Source organism: Canis lupus, chromosome 1 (assembly GCF_011100685.1).
Source record: "Canis lupus familiaris isolate Mischka breed German Shepherd chromosome 1, alternate assembly UU_Cfam_GSD_1.0, whole genome shotgun sequence".
In the NCBI taxonomy this organism is placed as follows: Eukaryota; Metazoa; Chordata; class Mammalia; order Carnivora; family Canidae; genus Canis; species Canis lupus.
The window spans coordinates 19,046,045-19,064,965 of record NC_049222.1 but is presented as its reverse complement, the minus strand read 5'-3'; the positions used below and the strand labels follow the sequence as shown (position 1 = coordinate 19,064,965).

General features: G+C 36.9%; 1 protein-coding gene across 6 annotated transcripts in view; it reads left to right on the top strand.

Moving 5' to 3' along the window:
• Positions 1-18,921, top strand: part of WDR7 (WD repeat domain 7) — a 353,142-nt gene that overhangs the window by 199,045 nt on the left and 135,176 nt on the right. For all 6 annotated transcript variants that reach the window (XM_038525932.1, XM_038525930.1, XM_038525933.1 and 3 more), the window contains one exon: positions 6,078-6,299. In XM_038525932.1, coding sequence (XP_038381860.1) covers positions 6,078-6,299 — 222 coding nt within the window. The remainder of the gene's footprint in view (positions 1-6,077; positions 6,300-18,921) is intronic.

Sequence of the window (18,921 nt, the reverse complement as noted above, 5' to 3'; positions counted from 1 at the left end):
ATTAAATGGAGGCATGTCTCTGTGAAAAAATACCAAATTTTCATGAGACAAATGAAATTGTAGAAAGGTCTACTTTTACAGAATTATTTTATTTTTAATATCTCAAAATCTCCCATTTGGTTGTGTCAATTTATTTATAGGAAAACATTGCAGCTAATTGCCTGTGTCTTGTATTATTTAAGAGCAAACCCAGGCAAAGCCAATAATTTTAAATGTTTCCAAATCTGAAAAATCAAAGAATCAGAAATTGCTATATGTTGCTGTTGGAATAGTAGTAGGATGGGCATCTATACCTTATATAATCACTAATCAGTCAGTGTCTCTTTTTAGGTGATCCTTTTCTTGCTCTTTTTTCCTTGTTAACAAAGAACTATCATATTTTCAGATCTGAGTACTGATAAAAATTACATACCAGAGAATTTCACCATCAGTAGTATTAATAGCCAGTTGGACAGTGTTCTTCTGAGCCTGTGCGCATGCCAAACTTTAAATTACACCAAGTGATGTGCTTGACAGCTAATTAAGATTTCATATTTTGGCCACTTAGCAGAGAGCACCTGTTATGGTACTTTCTATTAGCTTCAGGATAAAATTTAGAAATGGCTGTTTTAAAGCACATTGTTTAAACTTCCCTAAAGTCTTAATTCCTTCCCGAGAAGTGGGAGTTAAGACAAGATTGAGGTAATTAAACAAAAGGAACATAGGGAAGGTAGGAGACCAGAGTGGAGGCGGAGCTGTCCAAATGCCCCTGTTGTTTAATTTCCTACTGGAAGCAGCCCATGTGTGCTTCTGGGGCCCCCTCCCCCTTCAAGCAGTGGCCGTTGCACAGGCTGAACGGCTGGGGTCAATGCCTTGCCTATTGATCAGTATCCCTGCAGTCCCTTGCTCCAGCAGCTGCTTCATTGGCTTCTTTCAGGGCCTGCTTCAGTACATTAGAATAGAAATCCATAACCAGAGCTGTGCTCATCCAAGCAGGGGAAGAAACTAAATTAAATGGTATAAAACAATCTTGGATCAGGAGTTTGTGCCAATTCATCTTGATCTAAGATGTCACACCGGGCTCTCTGTCTGAGCACCTGGGCTAGAGGCAGCCATAGTGAAAATAGATGGAGCTGCGATCATTCATTTGTCAGCTAAGGAGCAAGGCAGCGGTTAGCAATTCCCTTCTGCAGAGGTCAGCTGACAGAACAATCAGTGCAACTGCAGAATAGAGCTTTCCTTTGAACTATTGTTATGGAGCATGCTCTTGCTGAGACATGGGGGGAGGGGAACTCGATTTGCTTCCTGTTTCAAGACTACTATGGAAAGAGTGAAATATCTACTACATGAAGCTAGATGCAGTTGCGCCGAGCTCTCACTCGTGTGTGTGTGTGTGTGTGTGTGTGTGTGTGTGTGTGCTTGTACTCAAACAAAGTTGGTTTTAAATGCATGTACTGAGATACAAATTATCAATCTGTTAGATATTCCTTTCTCTAGAATTTGGGTTCGTTTTCACCCTCCTAAACACAGGGGCAGTGGTTATTGATTTTGTTTCTTCTTAGTATGGGTAAGCTTTTAGCTTTCTCCCCTACTTTCGTTATTGGAACTGTGACAGATCAGTGGCACACTTGGAATCTGTCATTGCCCATAAGAACTAACACTCTTACTAACACTTTTTTACCTTTAAAAAACTAGAAGAAAACCATCAAGAGAGAGAATCAGTGGTATCTGTTTAGAAGATATTTCTGAATATTACTTAAATATTTTTGAAATGTTAATTGAGCCTTTTTTATGAGAAATGTGAATTCATGAAATAAGAGTGATCATGACCTTGGAAGTGATAAAGTAATATTATAAGGCTGGAAGGAATATTCTTGTAGCCTACAAGTGGTTTGAAATAGACTACAAAAAAATTTAACAAATTAGAGTAATGAATAATAACTAAGGTTTTACATGAAAGAATTACAATATTTTTAAAGATCAGTGTATTCTCTGGACTCATTTTGGCTTTTGTCTTTCTAATACAGTGCGTGAAAACTAATGGCAAATTTTCAGAACTTTTTTTTAAGCAAAAGTGACATGCAGAAGCTAAGAAACTACAACAGGAACAACAAATCTTTCTTTGTACTCCGATGAACCAAACTCTTCTTATTTTCCAGATAAACAGTAACCACTCTTTGATGTTACCATCTTAATTTTCTTAGTTTTTTTTATAAGTACTTTAATGCCACTTTCTTACACAATTACTCTTTTCCAACTATTAAATTCTTTGTAATATCTGCCACTTCCTTTTCTAAGGCTCAACTAGGTCTGCTCGCTCACACCCATTCTGCCTTTCAGCACGGCTAAATAAATGCAATTTAAAGTTTATATTAAAGAACTTTGTGCTCTAGGTGGTTTTTTTATTAAGCTTCTGGAAAGGCCATACCTACTTATCTTGAAAGGATTTCTTTTGCTTTGCTTTTACTCTTGTTTTAATTAACTTTTGCCAAAATTCTTACTAAATATTTTACTTTTTGTTCTAATTTTGTTTTAATTAATTTTGTTAATTGTCTTAATTTAGATTTTTAAAAGAACTTAAGGCATGACATCTAAAATCTGCAGTGTTTTCACCAACTTACTCAGGACTCACCGTGGATCTTAAAGATACCCACTTCTCTGCATCTCCTATTTACTTAGCATTATTTGACATCCCAAGACCAAACTATTCTTAATCTCTCACTTTGATTTCCACAATATCCTCTGAACCCCTAGATCTAATTACATCACTCTGTGGCTTAAATCCTACCTTGGGTATCTTCCTTCCTGTTGTTTATAGAATAAGAATTAAAATGTGAATATCTATGATGCCATCTGTGGTCTGGCCCTTGCCTGCCTCCCTTGCCCATTTTCTGTCTTTCTCTTGTCTCATAGGCTTGCAACCCAACTACTGCTTCTTGAAATAGAAGTCAACAAATTGCTTCCTTTTTTAGGTTCTTAAACATACTATTCTCTCAGTTCATAATGTTCTCATTGATTCTGTAACCTATTTCTTATTCTTATTTAGTAGCCTTTAAGTTCAAAGAGGACAGTGAACTTGCTTTTCACATGTCTTTTCACAGCAAGCATGATGCCACGAATACACCAGATCTTCAGTTCTTATATTGAGACTGAGTAACTGATGGAATTAATGAATTCCTACTACTACTGGTACTTACTATTTTTAACCTGATCGTTGCAGGAGTCTTCTTTTGGTTCTACTGGACATGTCTTATTTTACCTCATAATCTGCCTCCCACCTGCCACTATCATGATCTTTCTAACAATGAATAAATCTGATATCACCACCTTATATGAAATTATTCAACACCTTTCCACTAACCAAAAGTTAAAAGTCTTCAGCTTGCCCTGCAAAAGTCTCTCTTGATTTGGTTGGTCTACCTATAGCCTCTCATATTGTCATTCCCTTGCCTTACCTCCAGTTAGTTTACATTGAAAAAGTAAATGAAGAGACAAAATAAAATAACATCTAAAAGCATTCAGAGGTTCCTGCTGTTAATTTCCTATTTGGCATTCTGAGCTCTGAGGGCCCTTTGTTATATTGATTTTATTAATATAGAGACAGGCTACTTGAAAGGGGTCAGAAAAGCTGGATGGATGGCTGAAAAGAGTAGAAAGCTGACCTCCAGTGAAGGTGTCTCCAGAAGTTCACTTTTTAAAATTTTTCTGTACCAAATATATAGCGATGATGGATAAGATATACAAACAGAAAATCAAAAAGACATAACTAGTCTCCAGAAAGATAGATATCTCTGTGGACAAGTAATAAAATAGAAATGATCTGGGCTGAAACCCCTAGCTGCTTTCCAGAAGCAGGCTTTTGGCTCCTGTGAGCTAAAAAGGACTTAAGATATATCATGAGTAAAGCTTAAAGCCAGGATCTAGGCTGTAGATTTGCCAGTTCTTGGAAGGACCCTGAGAAGATGTAAACATATCACTACTCAGTAAAAATTGAAGTTGTATTATTAAAGGAGAGGAAAATGAATGTTGATACTGTGATTGGGAACATTAACCATAATAGGTTATGAAAATAAGTGAATTGTGTTTATCCTAAGAACCCGGAAACAAAACGGGTGCTTGGCTGGCTAAGTGGGTGGAGCTTGTGACTCTTGATCTCGGGGTTGTAAATTCAAGCCCCATGTTGGGTGTAGAATTTACTTTAAAAGTAGATTTTTAAAAAGAACCTAGAGGGATTCCTGAATGGCTCAGTTGGTTAAGCCTCTGCCTTCAGCTCAGGTCATGATCCCAGAATCCTGGGTCAAACCCTACATTGGGCTCCCTGCTCAGCAGAGAGTCTGCTTCTCCCTCTGCTTCCCACCCCACACTTGTGTGTGTGCTCTCTCTCTTTCTCTCTGTGTGTCAAATAAATCTTAAAAAAAAGAACCGACAGAGAAAACATGAAGGAGGAATAATAAAAATAACAACAGAAATTGGTGAAATAAAAGAAATGAAATATTAAGATCAAAACTGGAATATTTGTAAAATTTTTTGAGAAAGAAAGAGCATATGAGTGGGTGGGCATAGGCAGAAAGAGAGAGAGAGAGAGAGAGAGAGAGAAGCTCATGCAGACTCCCTGTTAAGTGAGGAGCCCAACACAGGGGCTTGATCTCATGACCCTGAGATCATGATCTGAACTGAAGGCATCATCTAAGAGCTGGATGATCAACAGTCTGAGCCACCAGACACCCCACCAAAGTATTTTTTGAAAATCTAGTAAAATATATATTTCTAGCAAAACTGATCAAGGAAAGCATAACAAGTGTTAGAGAAGGCATAAATAGTTAAAGGGAGGGATCCCTGGGTGGCGCAGCAGTTTGGCGCCTGCCTTTGGCCCAGGGCGCGATCCTGGAGACCCAGGATCGAATCCCACGTCGGGTTCCTGGTGCATGGAGCCTGCTTCTCCCTCTGCCTGTGTCTCTGCCTCTCTCTCTCTCTCTGTGTGACTACCATAAATAAATAAAAATTAAAAAAAAAATAGTTAAAGGGATCCATAGGAATGATACATTTGAAATATTTTCATTATAGAGAATACTACAGATAATCTCACATCAAATAAGTAATTCCTTTAAAAGTGCAAGCTATCAAAAATGACTCAAGAAGAAATAGAAAGCCAAACTGAATAAGTAACTGCCAAACTTTTCTAAAGTACCTTTTTACATTTTCACCTGCAGTCCATTCATTTTGTTCATACTTGACAGCACCTCTTAGAATCCTTTTTATTGCAGCTATTCTAGTAGATGTGAAATGGTATCTCATCGTGGTTTTGATTTGCATTTTCCTAATGACCAGTGATGTTAAGCATCTTTGATATGCACATTGGCCACTCATATATCATTGTATTTCAAATATCTATTCAAATTGTTTACCCATTTTAAAAGTTGTAGGAGTTTGTTGTATATTCTGGATACAATCCCTTATAGATACTTAATTGACAGTACTTTCTCTCAGTCTGTGTGTTGTCTTTTTACTTTCTTGATTCTGTCATTCAAGTGTAAAAATTTGTCATATTGATGAAATCTAGTTAAAGAAATTTTAAAAATTACTTGTGCTTTTTGTATTATATTTAAGAAATTATTGGAGATCGGGAATCCCTGGGTTACTCAGCGGTTTAAAACCTGCCTTTGGCCCAAGGTGTGATCCTGGAATCCTGAGATCGAGTCCCATGTCAGGCTCCCTGCATGGGTCCTGCTTCTCCCTCTGCCTGTGTCTCTGCCTCTCTCTCTCTCTCCCCCTCTCCCTCTCCCTCTCTCTGTGTCTCTCAGGAATAAATAAATAAAATCTTTTTTTTTTTTTTAAAGAAATTATTGAAGATCATGAAGGTACAGCTGTTTTCTTTTGCAACTTATTTTGTTTGGGCTCTTATATTTAGTACTGTGCATCTATTTTGAGTTGATTTTTTGTGTAGTGAAAGGTGGAAGCCCAAATTAATTCTTTTGCAGATGGATAACAAGTCATCTCAGTACCCTTTGTCGAATGGTATTCTTTCCTGAAAGAGTAATCTTGAATTTTTTTATTATTACATGTCTTTTGTGTATTGATATTTTTAACTTTGTTTTCAGGTTGCTTGTCAAGTATTCCACAAATGAAGAAGATTTCCACATCTTATGAAGAAAGACGGAAGCAGGCTACTGCTATTGTTTTACTAGGAGTAATAGGAGCTGAATTTGGTGCTGAAATTGAACCTCCTAAATTGTTGACCAGACCTCGAAGCTCTAGTCAAATTCCTGAGGGATTTGGCTTGACTAGTGGTGGATCCAACTACTCACTGGCCAGACATACTTGTAAGTTATAAAATTCCTAATGCTGATCTATTAGTTTCAATATATATGTTTTGTTAACAAAACCTCAGAATGCATATTCTGAGTTTTAACTTCAATAGGATGCCGACAAAATCAGAAAGCAGTACAATCTGTTTGGCACATTACCCTTTGGTTGTAGTTATCCAAGCTTCCTTTTAAAATTTAAAACATGGTCTTGAAAATGCTTTTCTTAAAAAACACATTTCTGATCTTTGTGTTTGCATATTTTGGTTAAGATTTTAACCTAAACTTCTCATTTCTAAAATAATTTCTATAAAACTATGCAATATGTCCTTAATGAGGTTTGAAAAGTCAGGAGTAGGGATGGATTAGTTACAATTAGAGCTCAAATAGCTTGTATGGTACTGCTACCTTGTATTCTGTGGTTGGGGTGTTTAATAACAGGTTAAAGATATTTTAAAATGTCTTTTGGTACTTCAGTGTTGGAACTCCTTTAGGTAAGGTCAAAATATTCCTACCATATTGCAGAATTATTTCTAACAAATTGTGTCATTGTAAGAACCAAATATAGTCCTACTGAATATATTGCAGGTATTCTTTATAGAACAAATTGCAGTGTGCTTTGGGGTTTGGGCCCTTTAAGGAAAGGAAAAAGATATTTGTTACTTTGTTAGTTACAACAGCAGAAAACCAGAAAACTTCCCTGGATTGTTGTCCTGTACTTATGCCACAAAATCATGGAGCCATACTAAGCTTTTATTATTAAAACCCTCCTATAGATTTAGCTGCCTGTCCTTGCCCACCTCCTTTTTTTTTTTTTTTTTTTTTAAGATTCTTAATACAACAAAGACTTATTAGTGGTTGGTATTCTCCTGATCCCTGTTTGATATTCAGAATCAGAGAGTAATCATGACAATACCACCACCACCACCAATAAAGCAACTAATGCTTTGAACATGATTTTAAGCTCGTTTATATACATTAACTCACTTAATCTTCATAATATCCCTGTTAAGTGGGCACCTCAATTACCTCTACTTGACACATAAGGCTAACTGGGCACAGAGAGTTAGTCATCCAGGCTGAGAACATACTTCTAGGAAATGGCACTTTTTGTTTCAGCACAATCTGTTGGGCCCAGAGCTGGTGCTTTGACTGTTAATGCACACTGCTGCTGTTCAATGGCTCCTCGTTGAGAAGGGCTTACTGACCAACCTGTGCTGTTACTCCAAAATACAAGAAGAGTTTTCCATCCCCTCGTTTAATCTTCTTCAAAGTAGCTCAGCCAAAAGGTGGTACAATCTCAATTTAACTCAAGCTTCTTGGGACTTAAAAACCCAGGCCCTTTGCATTTTCCACCTGCACACATCTGCTCTGCCTCTCTCCTGTGGTCCTGCCAGCTGTGGGCCCCTCCCTCTCAGCTCTAGCATCTTTATCTTTTCTCAAGTTCTGCAGGTTCTCTGCTTTTAATTCATAAAACCCTGCTCAAATCTCACCCACTCTACAAAAGGTTCACCTCTCTATGTCATTCCAGGATTTATGTATATAAAATTTATGTGTATAGCTTCTTACTTGGAGTATTGACACTAGAATATTAGAGGTTAATGAAACTTTGGCCCGAGTTAGTCTGGTGGCTTTCAAACTTTTTTCCCCCCACTCACCATCTCTCTAATGAGGATCAAGAAATGTCTGATTCCATGCATGTTTTTATGTTGACAGCTGAAACTTTCCAACAATAAAGTTAAGCGTTTGCAAAAGATGTTATTTTGAGGGTAGTGTGAATATTGACATTTAAAAATAAAATACTATTTTTATATTCAATAGAATATTTACCATAACTATTTGTTAACCATCATCATTCATGTTTAAAAAAAAAAATGTGACAGACTTACCTTTAAAAGTCAGAAATCCCAGTGCCTGGGTGGCTCAGTCAGTCAGCATCTGACTCTTGATTTTGGCTCAGGCCATGATCTTAGGGGCATGAGATCAAGTGCCACATCTGGCTCCACACTGAGAGTGAAGCCTATTTGTGATTCTCTTTCCCTCTCTTTCTGCTATTCCCTGCTCTTGCATGTACCTGTGCACACACTTGCTCCCTCTCTCTCTCTCAAAAAAGTCAAATCCTACATCCTTGATTATTTTCCTTAGAAAAGTTCTGCCCACGAACTCGCAGTTTTAGGAAAGGTATTTATTTGCATATTTAGCATCCAAAAATCAGTTCCTTCAAACTAACAGATCTTAAAACTATTTGTGCTTTTAAAACCATGTATTCTTGAAAAATCTTACAATGCCCTCATTTCAGGGGTTACATTCCTTATTTTGAAGACTACAAATTAGTCCAACCTTTGTGGTATAATATCTTAAGAGGTTTTTTTGTGTGTTTTGTATTTTCCTGGACATAAATGGAAAAGGAAAATGGACATAAATGCTGTTTCTCAGGAATTTTCACATAGCTCAATAGAAGTACTTATACATAAATATAGAAACATCATAAATTAATAAATTGCTGACTGACTCCACCTAAGTCATTGGCTAGTTGCTGGGCAGATTGGTCTACATCACTTTCTCTTAGTTATCTAGGCCAGTACTGTTACCATCCTTTTCTAACTACAATTCATCTTTATGCAAAATTCTGATATTCATGAATTTTCTTTTTATTTATTTATTTTTAAAGATTTTATTTATTCATGAGAGACACAGAGAGAGAGAGAGGCAGAGACACAGGCAGAGAGAGAAGCAGGGAGCCCCATGTGGGACTGGATCCCAGGATTCCAGGATCACACCCTGGGCCAAAGGCAGGTTTTAAACTGCTGAGTAACGCAGGCATCCCAGAGTTTTCTTTTAACTGTAATAATTTCACTTGCAAATTGTGTCTACTGTAACTACAAAAAGAGGAAACAGGTTAGTAGAAAAGCAGGAATTTAAAAAGGTGTGGCAACATAGAAATAGAGATTTTTCAAAGAAGCCTTGGAAATTGATTTTAAAAAAATGATAGGGTGTCAGTGTTCTACTCTTTGGGTTTGTTAGGGGACGGGGAGCTGAACTACATATAAGGAGATCCCAAAGGCTATTTCTGACAGAAGGGAAACCCTGGGATTTTCTACAAGGAGGTACTTTTGCATAATGACATCTTAGCTTTCCCAAGCAAAATAAATAGAATTTACCCAAACATTGAAAATATTTAAGTATTTTAAAGCCACGTTTGTTTCTTGAGTATTTTATTCAAAATAAAACTCTTTATTCAAAGAACTAGATGTGGGAAGGGCAGATGGTAATGCTTCTTTAGCAAATATTATTTACAATTATTTTATTGAAATAAAAGATTCTGAGAGATTTCCAGCCAGTGAGAAACAGTATATAAAAATGAATGAGGGGCGCCTGGATGGCTTAGTCGGTTGGGTGTCTGATTCTTAATTTCAGTGTGGGTTGTGATCTTGGGGTCCTGGGATCATCAGGCTCTGTGCTTTGTAGGGAGTTGGCTTGAGGATTCTTTCTCTCCCTCTCTCCACCATCCCCAACATGTGCTCTCTCTCTCTCTCAAATAAATAAATCTTTAAAAAAGATTATAAGAATAAAAGTGAATGATATGGGGCACCAAGGTGGCTCAGTCAGTTAAATGTCTGACTCTTGATCTCCGCTCAGGTATGGATCTCAGGATCATGAGTTTGAGCCCCATGTCATGGAGCCTGCTTGAAAAAAAATTTTTTTTTAATTTAAAAACAAATGAATACCTATAAAGAACCAGTTTAAAATGTGTAAAATGTCCTTATTATAGTTGCCCTAATTTTAATTTAATTTATTTTTTCATTTATTTATTTATAAAGATTTTATTTATTTTGAAAGAGAGAATACATGAACAGTGAGGGAGGAGCAGAGGGAGAAGGAGAAGCAGATTCCCCACTGATTAGTGAGCCTGACTGCTCTATTTTATTTTAATAATTATAAAATATTTATCAGTTTAAATCTTGCTCTCATGATTGGAAGCAATCAGAGGTCTTAAATATTCTTGTGCCTTCTTGGCTCTTTTTGATCAGTTATGTATAATATTAACTTGTTACAATGTTCACCTGATAGAAGTCACTATATGTATTGCTATGTTATTTATGTGACATTTAGAATGCATTGCAACCATTAAATATTTAGTCTTCATGGCATCCTATTGAATGAGATAATAATTATTATCCTCATTTTGAGATAAGGCCATTAAGACACAATATTTGATGAATTTTAATTGCTAATGTAGCTAGAGGTGTATAGATAGTGAATTCTAACCTTCCTTGTAAAACCATTCTGTTCTGTGAATACTTTTAATGTAGTCAATTCCCAATTACCCACCTTAATAGGAGGGAAGATGATACTACACTGATGCCTAATTCAAAAGTCATACTTTGTTTTATAATGCATCTCATACTTATATTTGAATATATATAAATCTTGTCTTTTAAAAAAAAAAGATTTTATTTATTTATTCATGAGAGAGAGAGAGAGAGAGAGAGAGAGAGAGGCAGAGACACAGGCAGAGGGAGAAGCAGGCTCCATGCAGGGAGCCCCAACATGGGACTTGATCCCAGGTCTCCAGGATCAGGCCCTGGGCTGAAGGTGGCGCTATACCGATGAGCCACCCGGGCTGCCCTGAATATATATAAATATTTTGCAGAAGTTTCACACTGCAAAATTACACTTTGTATAAAATATCAAAATCACATATTGAAGCCCAAGCTGAAGGACTCTGGAATTTCAGCCTAGATTAGAGGGCAGCCCGGGTGGCTCAGCGTTTTAGCACTGCCTTCAGCCTGGGTTGTAATCCTGGAAACCCAGGATCAAGTCCCACATCAGGCTCCCTGCATGGAGCTTGCTTCTCCCTCTGCCTGTGTCTCTGCCTCTCTCTCTCTCACTGTCTCTCATGAATAAATAAATAAAATCTTAAAAAAAGAAAAAGAAAAGCCTAAACTAGGCCACTCTTTCCTTGGTGGGAGTTGCAGTTTCCTCTTGTATAAAATAAAGGACAGAACTGTTCTGTCTTCAAAGCCCCTTTTGGTCCAGTTAGTCTCTGCTTCTGAAGTGAAATAGAGAGGATCTCAGGAAATTTACCTTCATGACCTTCTCATTTTCCCCTTCTTATAGGGATAGACACACTTATTTCAACTCAACTTCAGTAGAGATCACTTTTCATTTTTATTTTGATCAAAAAATGAGTCACTGTTGGGATATTTTAGGGTAGCACTTAAAATGTTGCCTATAGGTCTTTTAGTTCATTCTTTAAAAAAGAAATTACTTATTTTGGAGGAAAGAGAGCAAGAGGGGGAGAGGGAGAGAGAATCTTAAGCAGGCTCTGTGCTGAGTGCAGAATCCGACTTGAGGCTCAATCTCATGATCCTGAGATCATGACCTGAGCAGAAACCAAGAGTTGGTTGCTTGACCGACTGCACCACCCAGTACCCCTGGTTCATTCTTTCATTTGGCCTCTTCTTCTTTATTCTATAATTGTGGAATTATGCTGGCACATGTGTAGTGAATCCCATTTTGAATCCTCATTACCTTTTTGACCTTGGACAAGTAGCATAAGTCATTTCCCCAGGCAGTGGATTCTGAGACAGATTTGTGTGCAGGAATACTCTCGGGATCAGTAGTTTTAGGAAGTGGAAGAAGGACTGGGTAGAGGAAAACATTGAATAGTATTTCAGTTACTTAGAAAGCTTCAGCTCATCCCAGGGAACTCTGGAACTGAGATGGCCCTTCAAAGTTGTCCTTGAATTGGAGCAAAGGGCTTGGCCTTCATATCCCCATATTCAATCTGTGGATCTGGGGTGTCCTGGGAAGGGAGTGTGACCTTGGATGAGGTAGCTTTCTTCATCTTAGCACAAATCCTACAGGGGGAACTCAGCTGAAGCTTACCAGCCACTGACACTGCCAAGAACTTGGGGACAGAGTGAGTACTTCAGTTGTGGAGGAGAGGAGATGAACAGCCTCTCCAGACTTCCACTCAGCATGTTACTGACTTATGTGCATCCCAGTTCTCTCTTCTATCATCAGAAATGGAAAGAGGGACTACCTTTGAACATGCTTTTTACTTTAACTCTTAATGTATCTCTTATAACCCTGCAAGACAGCTGTTAAACTCCTAGCACAATAGGAGGCCCATTAATAATAGCTGATTATTGAACATTTACTCTGTGCCAGGCATTTTGTTATGCACTTTACATATAGTATCTTATTTAATCTTCTAATCCTATCAAATGGATACTGTTACTGTTAACATTTAGCAGAGGAGGAACCTGAACCTTTGCCCAGTACTCACCAAAGCTTTGTGAGATTGGATTAAACTGTCTTCATGTAGACACTAAATGAGGGCGTAGGTTAAATATGTTAAGATCCTACTGCTGAGGGAAGCCTGGTTAAGCATATGCTTTTAGCTCAGCGCATGATCCTGGAATTCCTGGATTGAGTCCTGTATCAGGCTCCCTGCATGGAGCCTGCTTCTCCCTCTGCCTATGTCTCTGCCCCTCCCCCTCTCATGAATAAATAAATAAATAAAATCTTTAAAAAAAATCCTGCTGAACCTGGAGTTAAACACATATTTTGCAACTTTAAATCAAAGCATTATCATCATTTCACATAGTTGTCTTATGTTATAAGCAAATAAGACTCAGAAGCAGTGCTGCTAAAAAGAGAGGGAAGTCAGCAAGTACCAGGTCACTTGTAAATAGGGACATCTGTTGACTCATTCGTTGGGGATGTGCTGATATTCTGGAGATAAAAATGCACAAAATTTTCATCTCTATACTTAATGCAATGGCTTACATCTATAGTGTGAAATATTTCAATTAGAGAAAATGAATCTTTTAAACAACAGAATTATATTCATCTTGATTAGTTTATAATACCACCAAATGGAAGGACGCCTCAGACACTACCATAGGAATATTTTAATTCTATGAAACTTATATTTAGACTTTTATACTCTAGTACTATTACTATGTTTGATTTTGCTTTGTTATAATCTACATCATGAAAATGTGTCTCCAGTATTTCATATGTTTTCTAACCATGCATGTTTTATTTAATGACTATATTAATACTGGTTGAGGTTGATTTTATAATGAACTTATTTCCTAAATTTTAAGGTAAGAAAGTTAGGCCAAATCTCAGATGTTTTGTCAAGATTAGGACAAAATCACTGAATGCAATTAAGAGCAAAACTAGTGGTATTTTCACATAATGAATAAAAGTAGCGACAAAGATGAAGAACGCATCATGCCATTTACAAGGAAAAACAGTGACAAAAATGGGTATTTTCACTGTTCACCAACAAGTCATCAGATTGTGTTCCTAAACTGCTGCTGCGCCACAGAGACTGTCTTTGTGTTTGCTTTCCGTTCTGTTGTTAAACTGGGCTTCCTAGCCCTGGGGAGTAATCCTGCCTTCTGTGTTCTTACTGCACTATCCACCTGATTCATTCATTCCTCTCATTGCATGAACTTAGTGTCTTGTTCCTCACCACCACTTCTCATTTGGAATTTTACCTTTGAAATCATCAGATGCCACTTGTCTTGCATTGCTAGTACACCTTCTCTGTTAGGAAAAGTAAGTCATCGCTTTGCCTGTGCACTAAAATCTTATGTACAGTGTTTTAAAAATGAGCCTTACCCTGAAGTTCTTATTCAAAAAGTCAGAAATGAGGTTTGGGTATCTATTTGATTTTAAAATTTCACATGTAATTTTCATGTATAGCCAGAGTAGAGACACCCAGAGAATATGGAATCCTTTAGTTCTTTTAAATTGAGTGTTCTCTGGTAGTTCTGGTCATTAAACTACCTTAATGCACAATATATATTGTAATTTTCTTTATATTTAAAATGGAAGAGATAATGGGAACTAATCTGAGTGAATAAATGACATTTATATCACTCTCAAAGCTAATTCTTCAGGTAGTTCGGCTTTTTTATTGGAATTTTATTATTCTGGATTGCTTGGGGTTGAATCTCAACACCACTCAGTAGCTGTGTTGCCTTAATTGCTTCATGGCTGAGTTTCTTTAACTAAACATGGTGATAACAATAGCACCTACCTCACAGACTTATTGTGAGGATCAGGTAAATTAGTGCATGTAAAGCACCTAAAGTGCCTGGCATTTAAGCTTTAGCCAAAAATTAGTACATGTTAATGTTAAAAGAAATGCCTATCGAAGAATAAAGAAGGGAAATAACTCTGTTTAACAGCTCTTTGCTAGGACATTTATAGTGTTCATACTACTTTAAAAAAATCTTCCTAAGGACCTTTTGGTAAAGGTATTACTATCAACATTTTCTATATGAATGAACTGTTAAAAAAAATTAGCAAATTCCTCTAAATTATCTGTCTTGTAAGGGATTTGAATCCAGATGCATTTTTTTTTCCCACAAAGGGTCCAGGAAATCCTTTTATACAACACATGCTGATTCTGTTGGTGTAAAAGCCTATTAGTTCCTAGAGGATTTATGTAAAAATACATTTTTTGGGGTCATATTATTATATACATGTTTAAATAAAACACTGAGTATTTTTGTAATTATTTATGTGTAATGGGATAAGTTTCCTAATGCTTATCACTTTGTTTCCTATTTTAACCACATCAGTGAACTAAGATCAAATGGAAATTTTCATTTCTCCATTGTTTTTCTTGTAAATAATTTATGTTGCATAACAGCTTTATCATTTTTTTAATTGAGATCTGACACTTGAATTATAGACTCTGGTCAGTGATGTAATCCTATCCTTGTTGTCCAAAAATAACTTTATTTTTTTTAATTATTTATTTATTTATGATAATCACACACAGAGAGAGAGAGAGAGGCAGAGATACAGGCAGAGAGAGAAGCAGGCTCCATGCACCGGGAGCCCGACGTGGGATTCGATCCCCGGTCTCCAGGATCACGCCCTGGGCCAAAGGCAGGCGCCAAACCGCTGCGCCACCCAGGGATCCCCCAAAAATAACTTTAATTTGCAGTTGTTTTTGTTGTTGTTAATTAACTATTTTAGATTCCTCTACCATAGAACAAGGAAGTTGGACAAGGTTATTTCTTTTTTTTTTTAATTTTGAAAAATATTTTATTTATTTATTCATGATAGAGAGTGAGAGAGAGAGGCAGAGACACAGGAGGAGGGGGAAGCAGGCCCCATGCAGGGAGCCCGACTCGGACTCGATCCTGGAACTCCAGGATCATGCCCTGGGCCAAAGGCAGGCGCTAAGCCACTGAGCCACCCGGGGATCCCCTATTTCTCCCAAAATTATAGGGTTCCATGAAATTATTACTGCATTATTATTATATAGAGTGCTTGTTTTTATTGCTGACATGTGAATTTGACTATCTTATTTTGATTGCTTTGTACCAGTTTTTTATCTAGGCTCCAGTAGTCAACAGCCACACCATTGAAGCTGAGCATCTTTAGAGTATTTTTCTACCATCCTTCTTTATGGGTGCCTCGTATCAACTTACAGGCCACAGTTGTTTCTGTAAAATTCATTCTCTACACATATCCAGCTTTTTGGACATGTGTTGTGTTGAATTTATTTCAGTAGATAAATGTAACATCTGTTGTAGTTTGAGATCTATAACCTTATAGAAATATAGTACAAAGACATTACAATAATTTTTTGGTCTAGAATGTGATGTGACATTGGCATAAAACTCTGCCAACCATCTAATGTATATACTAGTTACCTGAATTGAGTTTTCAATTTTATTTCAATTTTTAATTTTCTTGATTTCTTATCACTGCACTGGCTGAATTGTAGATTCAGTGACAAGTCTTAGCATTATTGCCAGTGGCAAGCCCCTGTCTTTTTTTTTTTTTTCCTGTCTTTTTTTTTAGTTTTGCACGGGACATTGTAGTTTTTAAATAATCCTGATCTGAAGTTTTCTGATAGCTCTGCAGAATGGTTTTTTCACATCTGTGTGTCTTACTATGTGTGTTCCAGTGTCACTGTAATTAATATATTTAATTCTATAGGTTCAAACAATTTTAAATCAGAAAGGGACAATGGAGAACATCTAGTCTAATCTCTTCAAAAGTTGTAGAACTTGGGGTGCCTGGCTAGCTCAGTCAACAGAGCATGTGACTCTTAATCTCAGGTTCATGAGTTTGAGCCCCACACTGGACATAAAGATTACTTAAAAAAAAAATAGTGAATGCATGCACATACACACAAGCTGTAGAAGTTTTGATAGTTCTCTTATAAAGCCTTTCTTTTTTTTTTTTTTTTTTTTTTTTCTGGTATAAAGCCTTTCTATAAGGGGCAGATAGGTTTGTCAGTTAAGTGTCAGATTCTTGATTTCACCTCAGGTCATGATCTCAGGGTCTCGAGATAGAGCCTTGTGCCTGGGTTAGAGCCTACTTAAGATTCTTTCTCTCCCCTCTGCCCTCTCCCCTTAAACAAAAGCCTTTCAGTAAGAAGTGAACAGGAACATTTTATGAACTTATTTGCCATATCCTTAGAAGACACCATTTCTAGGACTCTAGTAAATGGTCAGATGCACAGATGTATGTTACTGCTTTCCACTCTGGCCTCTGTGATCATATGGCAGGAGCTGGTGAACATCTTGCTGCCACCCAGGCCACTAGAGGAGACCTGAATGCTTGTATGAAATCGATACATGTAAAGTTCTTTCCTGATACTTTGGGTTTTCAAATTATGTTCTGCAGAGCCCTAGGGCTCCACAGAGGAGGCTTGGTGGCTGTCTGGGCTTTTAACACTACTTAAAGTACAGTGATTTAGAAGTTGAAGTTTGTACCTGCAAAGAGAAACTGTCAAAGGCAGGGTTAGACTCTACCAAACAGAGAAACATCAAATCCATCAGTAAGTGTTAGTGGCTCTATCTTCAAAATACAGCAAACATTCAGCTTACTACCTTCACTGCTGTCACCTTGGTTGGCTAACTTCATTTTTCACCATTACTGCCAAGCCTTCCAGCAACTACCCTTATCTCCCTTATAGTACTAGCTTTTTAACATAGTAAACATGGTAGTAATGCTTTACTTTTTTAAAAAGATTTTATTTGTTTATCTGAGAGAGAGAGGGGGAGAACAGGAGTGAAGGGAGGGGCAGAGGGACAAGCATACTCCCTGCTGAGCATGACTCAGGCAGGACAGGACTCAATCCTAGGACCCTGAGATCATGACCTGAGCTAAAGTCAGACGTTTAACTGACAGAGCCACTGTGGTGACCCAGTAGTAATGCTTTTAAAACCAAAAGTAGGTCTTCTCACTCACGGGTATCCAGATGACTAATCAGCAAGACAAATACTCAAATATCAGTAGGTTTTTAATCTACTAGTGAACAAAATAGAAAATGTAGAAAACAATGATTTTTTGAAAGACACGTCGAACTAATAAGACCCTAAAACCAAGAGAAACAAACAAACTGGAGTAAGACTACTGTTAGGCATTTAGCATGGAAAGAATGTAGATGCCAAAAAAATAGCCAACTTACCCAATAATTAAAGGAATTGGGGGATAGAAAGAATTTGCTAGAAACACTTGTTTGTTTATTTTTTTATTTTTTTTCACTTGTTTGTTTAAAAGAATTTTAACAGTAAGTGGATATTGATATAATGAAGATGATAAATGCTTATATTTCAAATTAAAATCTCAATAATTATGTCCTTTAAAAGAAGCCCCATAACTAAGAATAAATTTAAGAAATATAGAAGAAATTATAATAATTTACTGAGGGAAATAAAATTTGAGTAAATAGGAAAGCATGTAGTTCTTTGATGGGTGAATCCATGTGGTGAATATCTCAGCTATTCCCAAATTAATGTGTAAATTTTACACAAACACAGTAAAAAATCTCAACATCATTTTTTTAGTAATCAAAATTATCCTAAAATTAACATACCAGAAATAATTGCAATTATTTGATTTATTTTGTTTTATTCAATAAACACATGTATACCAGTCACTATTTTAGACTTTACAAATAAATTAACTCTTAAATCTCATTTATAATCCTTTGAAGTTTAAAATTATATTTAAAAAGTGAAGTACTGTAAAAATATAAAATACTAGGCATTAACTTAATATGTAAGACTGTTATAGAAAAAAATTGATTTTGTTTAAAAGCATTTTTTTTTAAAGATTTTGTTTATTTATTCATGAGAGACAGAGAAAGAGAGAGAGAGGCAGAGACACAGGCAAAGGGAGAAGCAGGGTCCATGCAGGGAGGCTGACGTGGGACCTGATCCCGGGTCTCCAGGATCACACCTCAGGCTGAAGGCAGTGGTAAACAGCTGAGCCATGGGGGCTGCACGTTTAAAAGCATTTTTAAAGACCTAAATAAATAGGGAGATAGACAGTTTTATGGATTGGAGTATAATCAGAATGGGAATTTTTATGTATTCAGTACCATTCCAAACAAAACACCAACAGGATCTTTGTTGTTTTCATTATTGAACTTGACAAGCTGACTCTCCAGTTTATGGGATAGAGCAGTGAGCTAATAAAAACCAGGACATTTTTTTTTTTTTTTTTTTTTAAGATTTATTTGAGAGAGCCAGCAAAGAGGAGGGACAGAGGCAGAGAGAGAGAGAATCCCAAATAGATTCCATGCTGAGTGTGTGGAGCCTGTCTCGGCACTCAGTCCCAGAACTGGGAGATCACAACC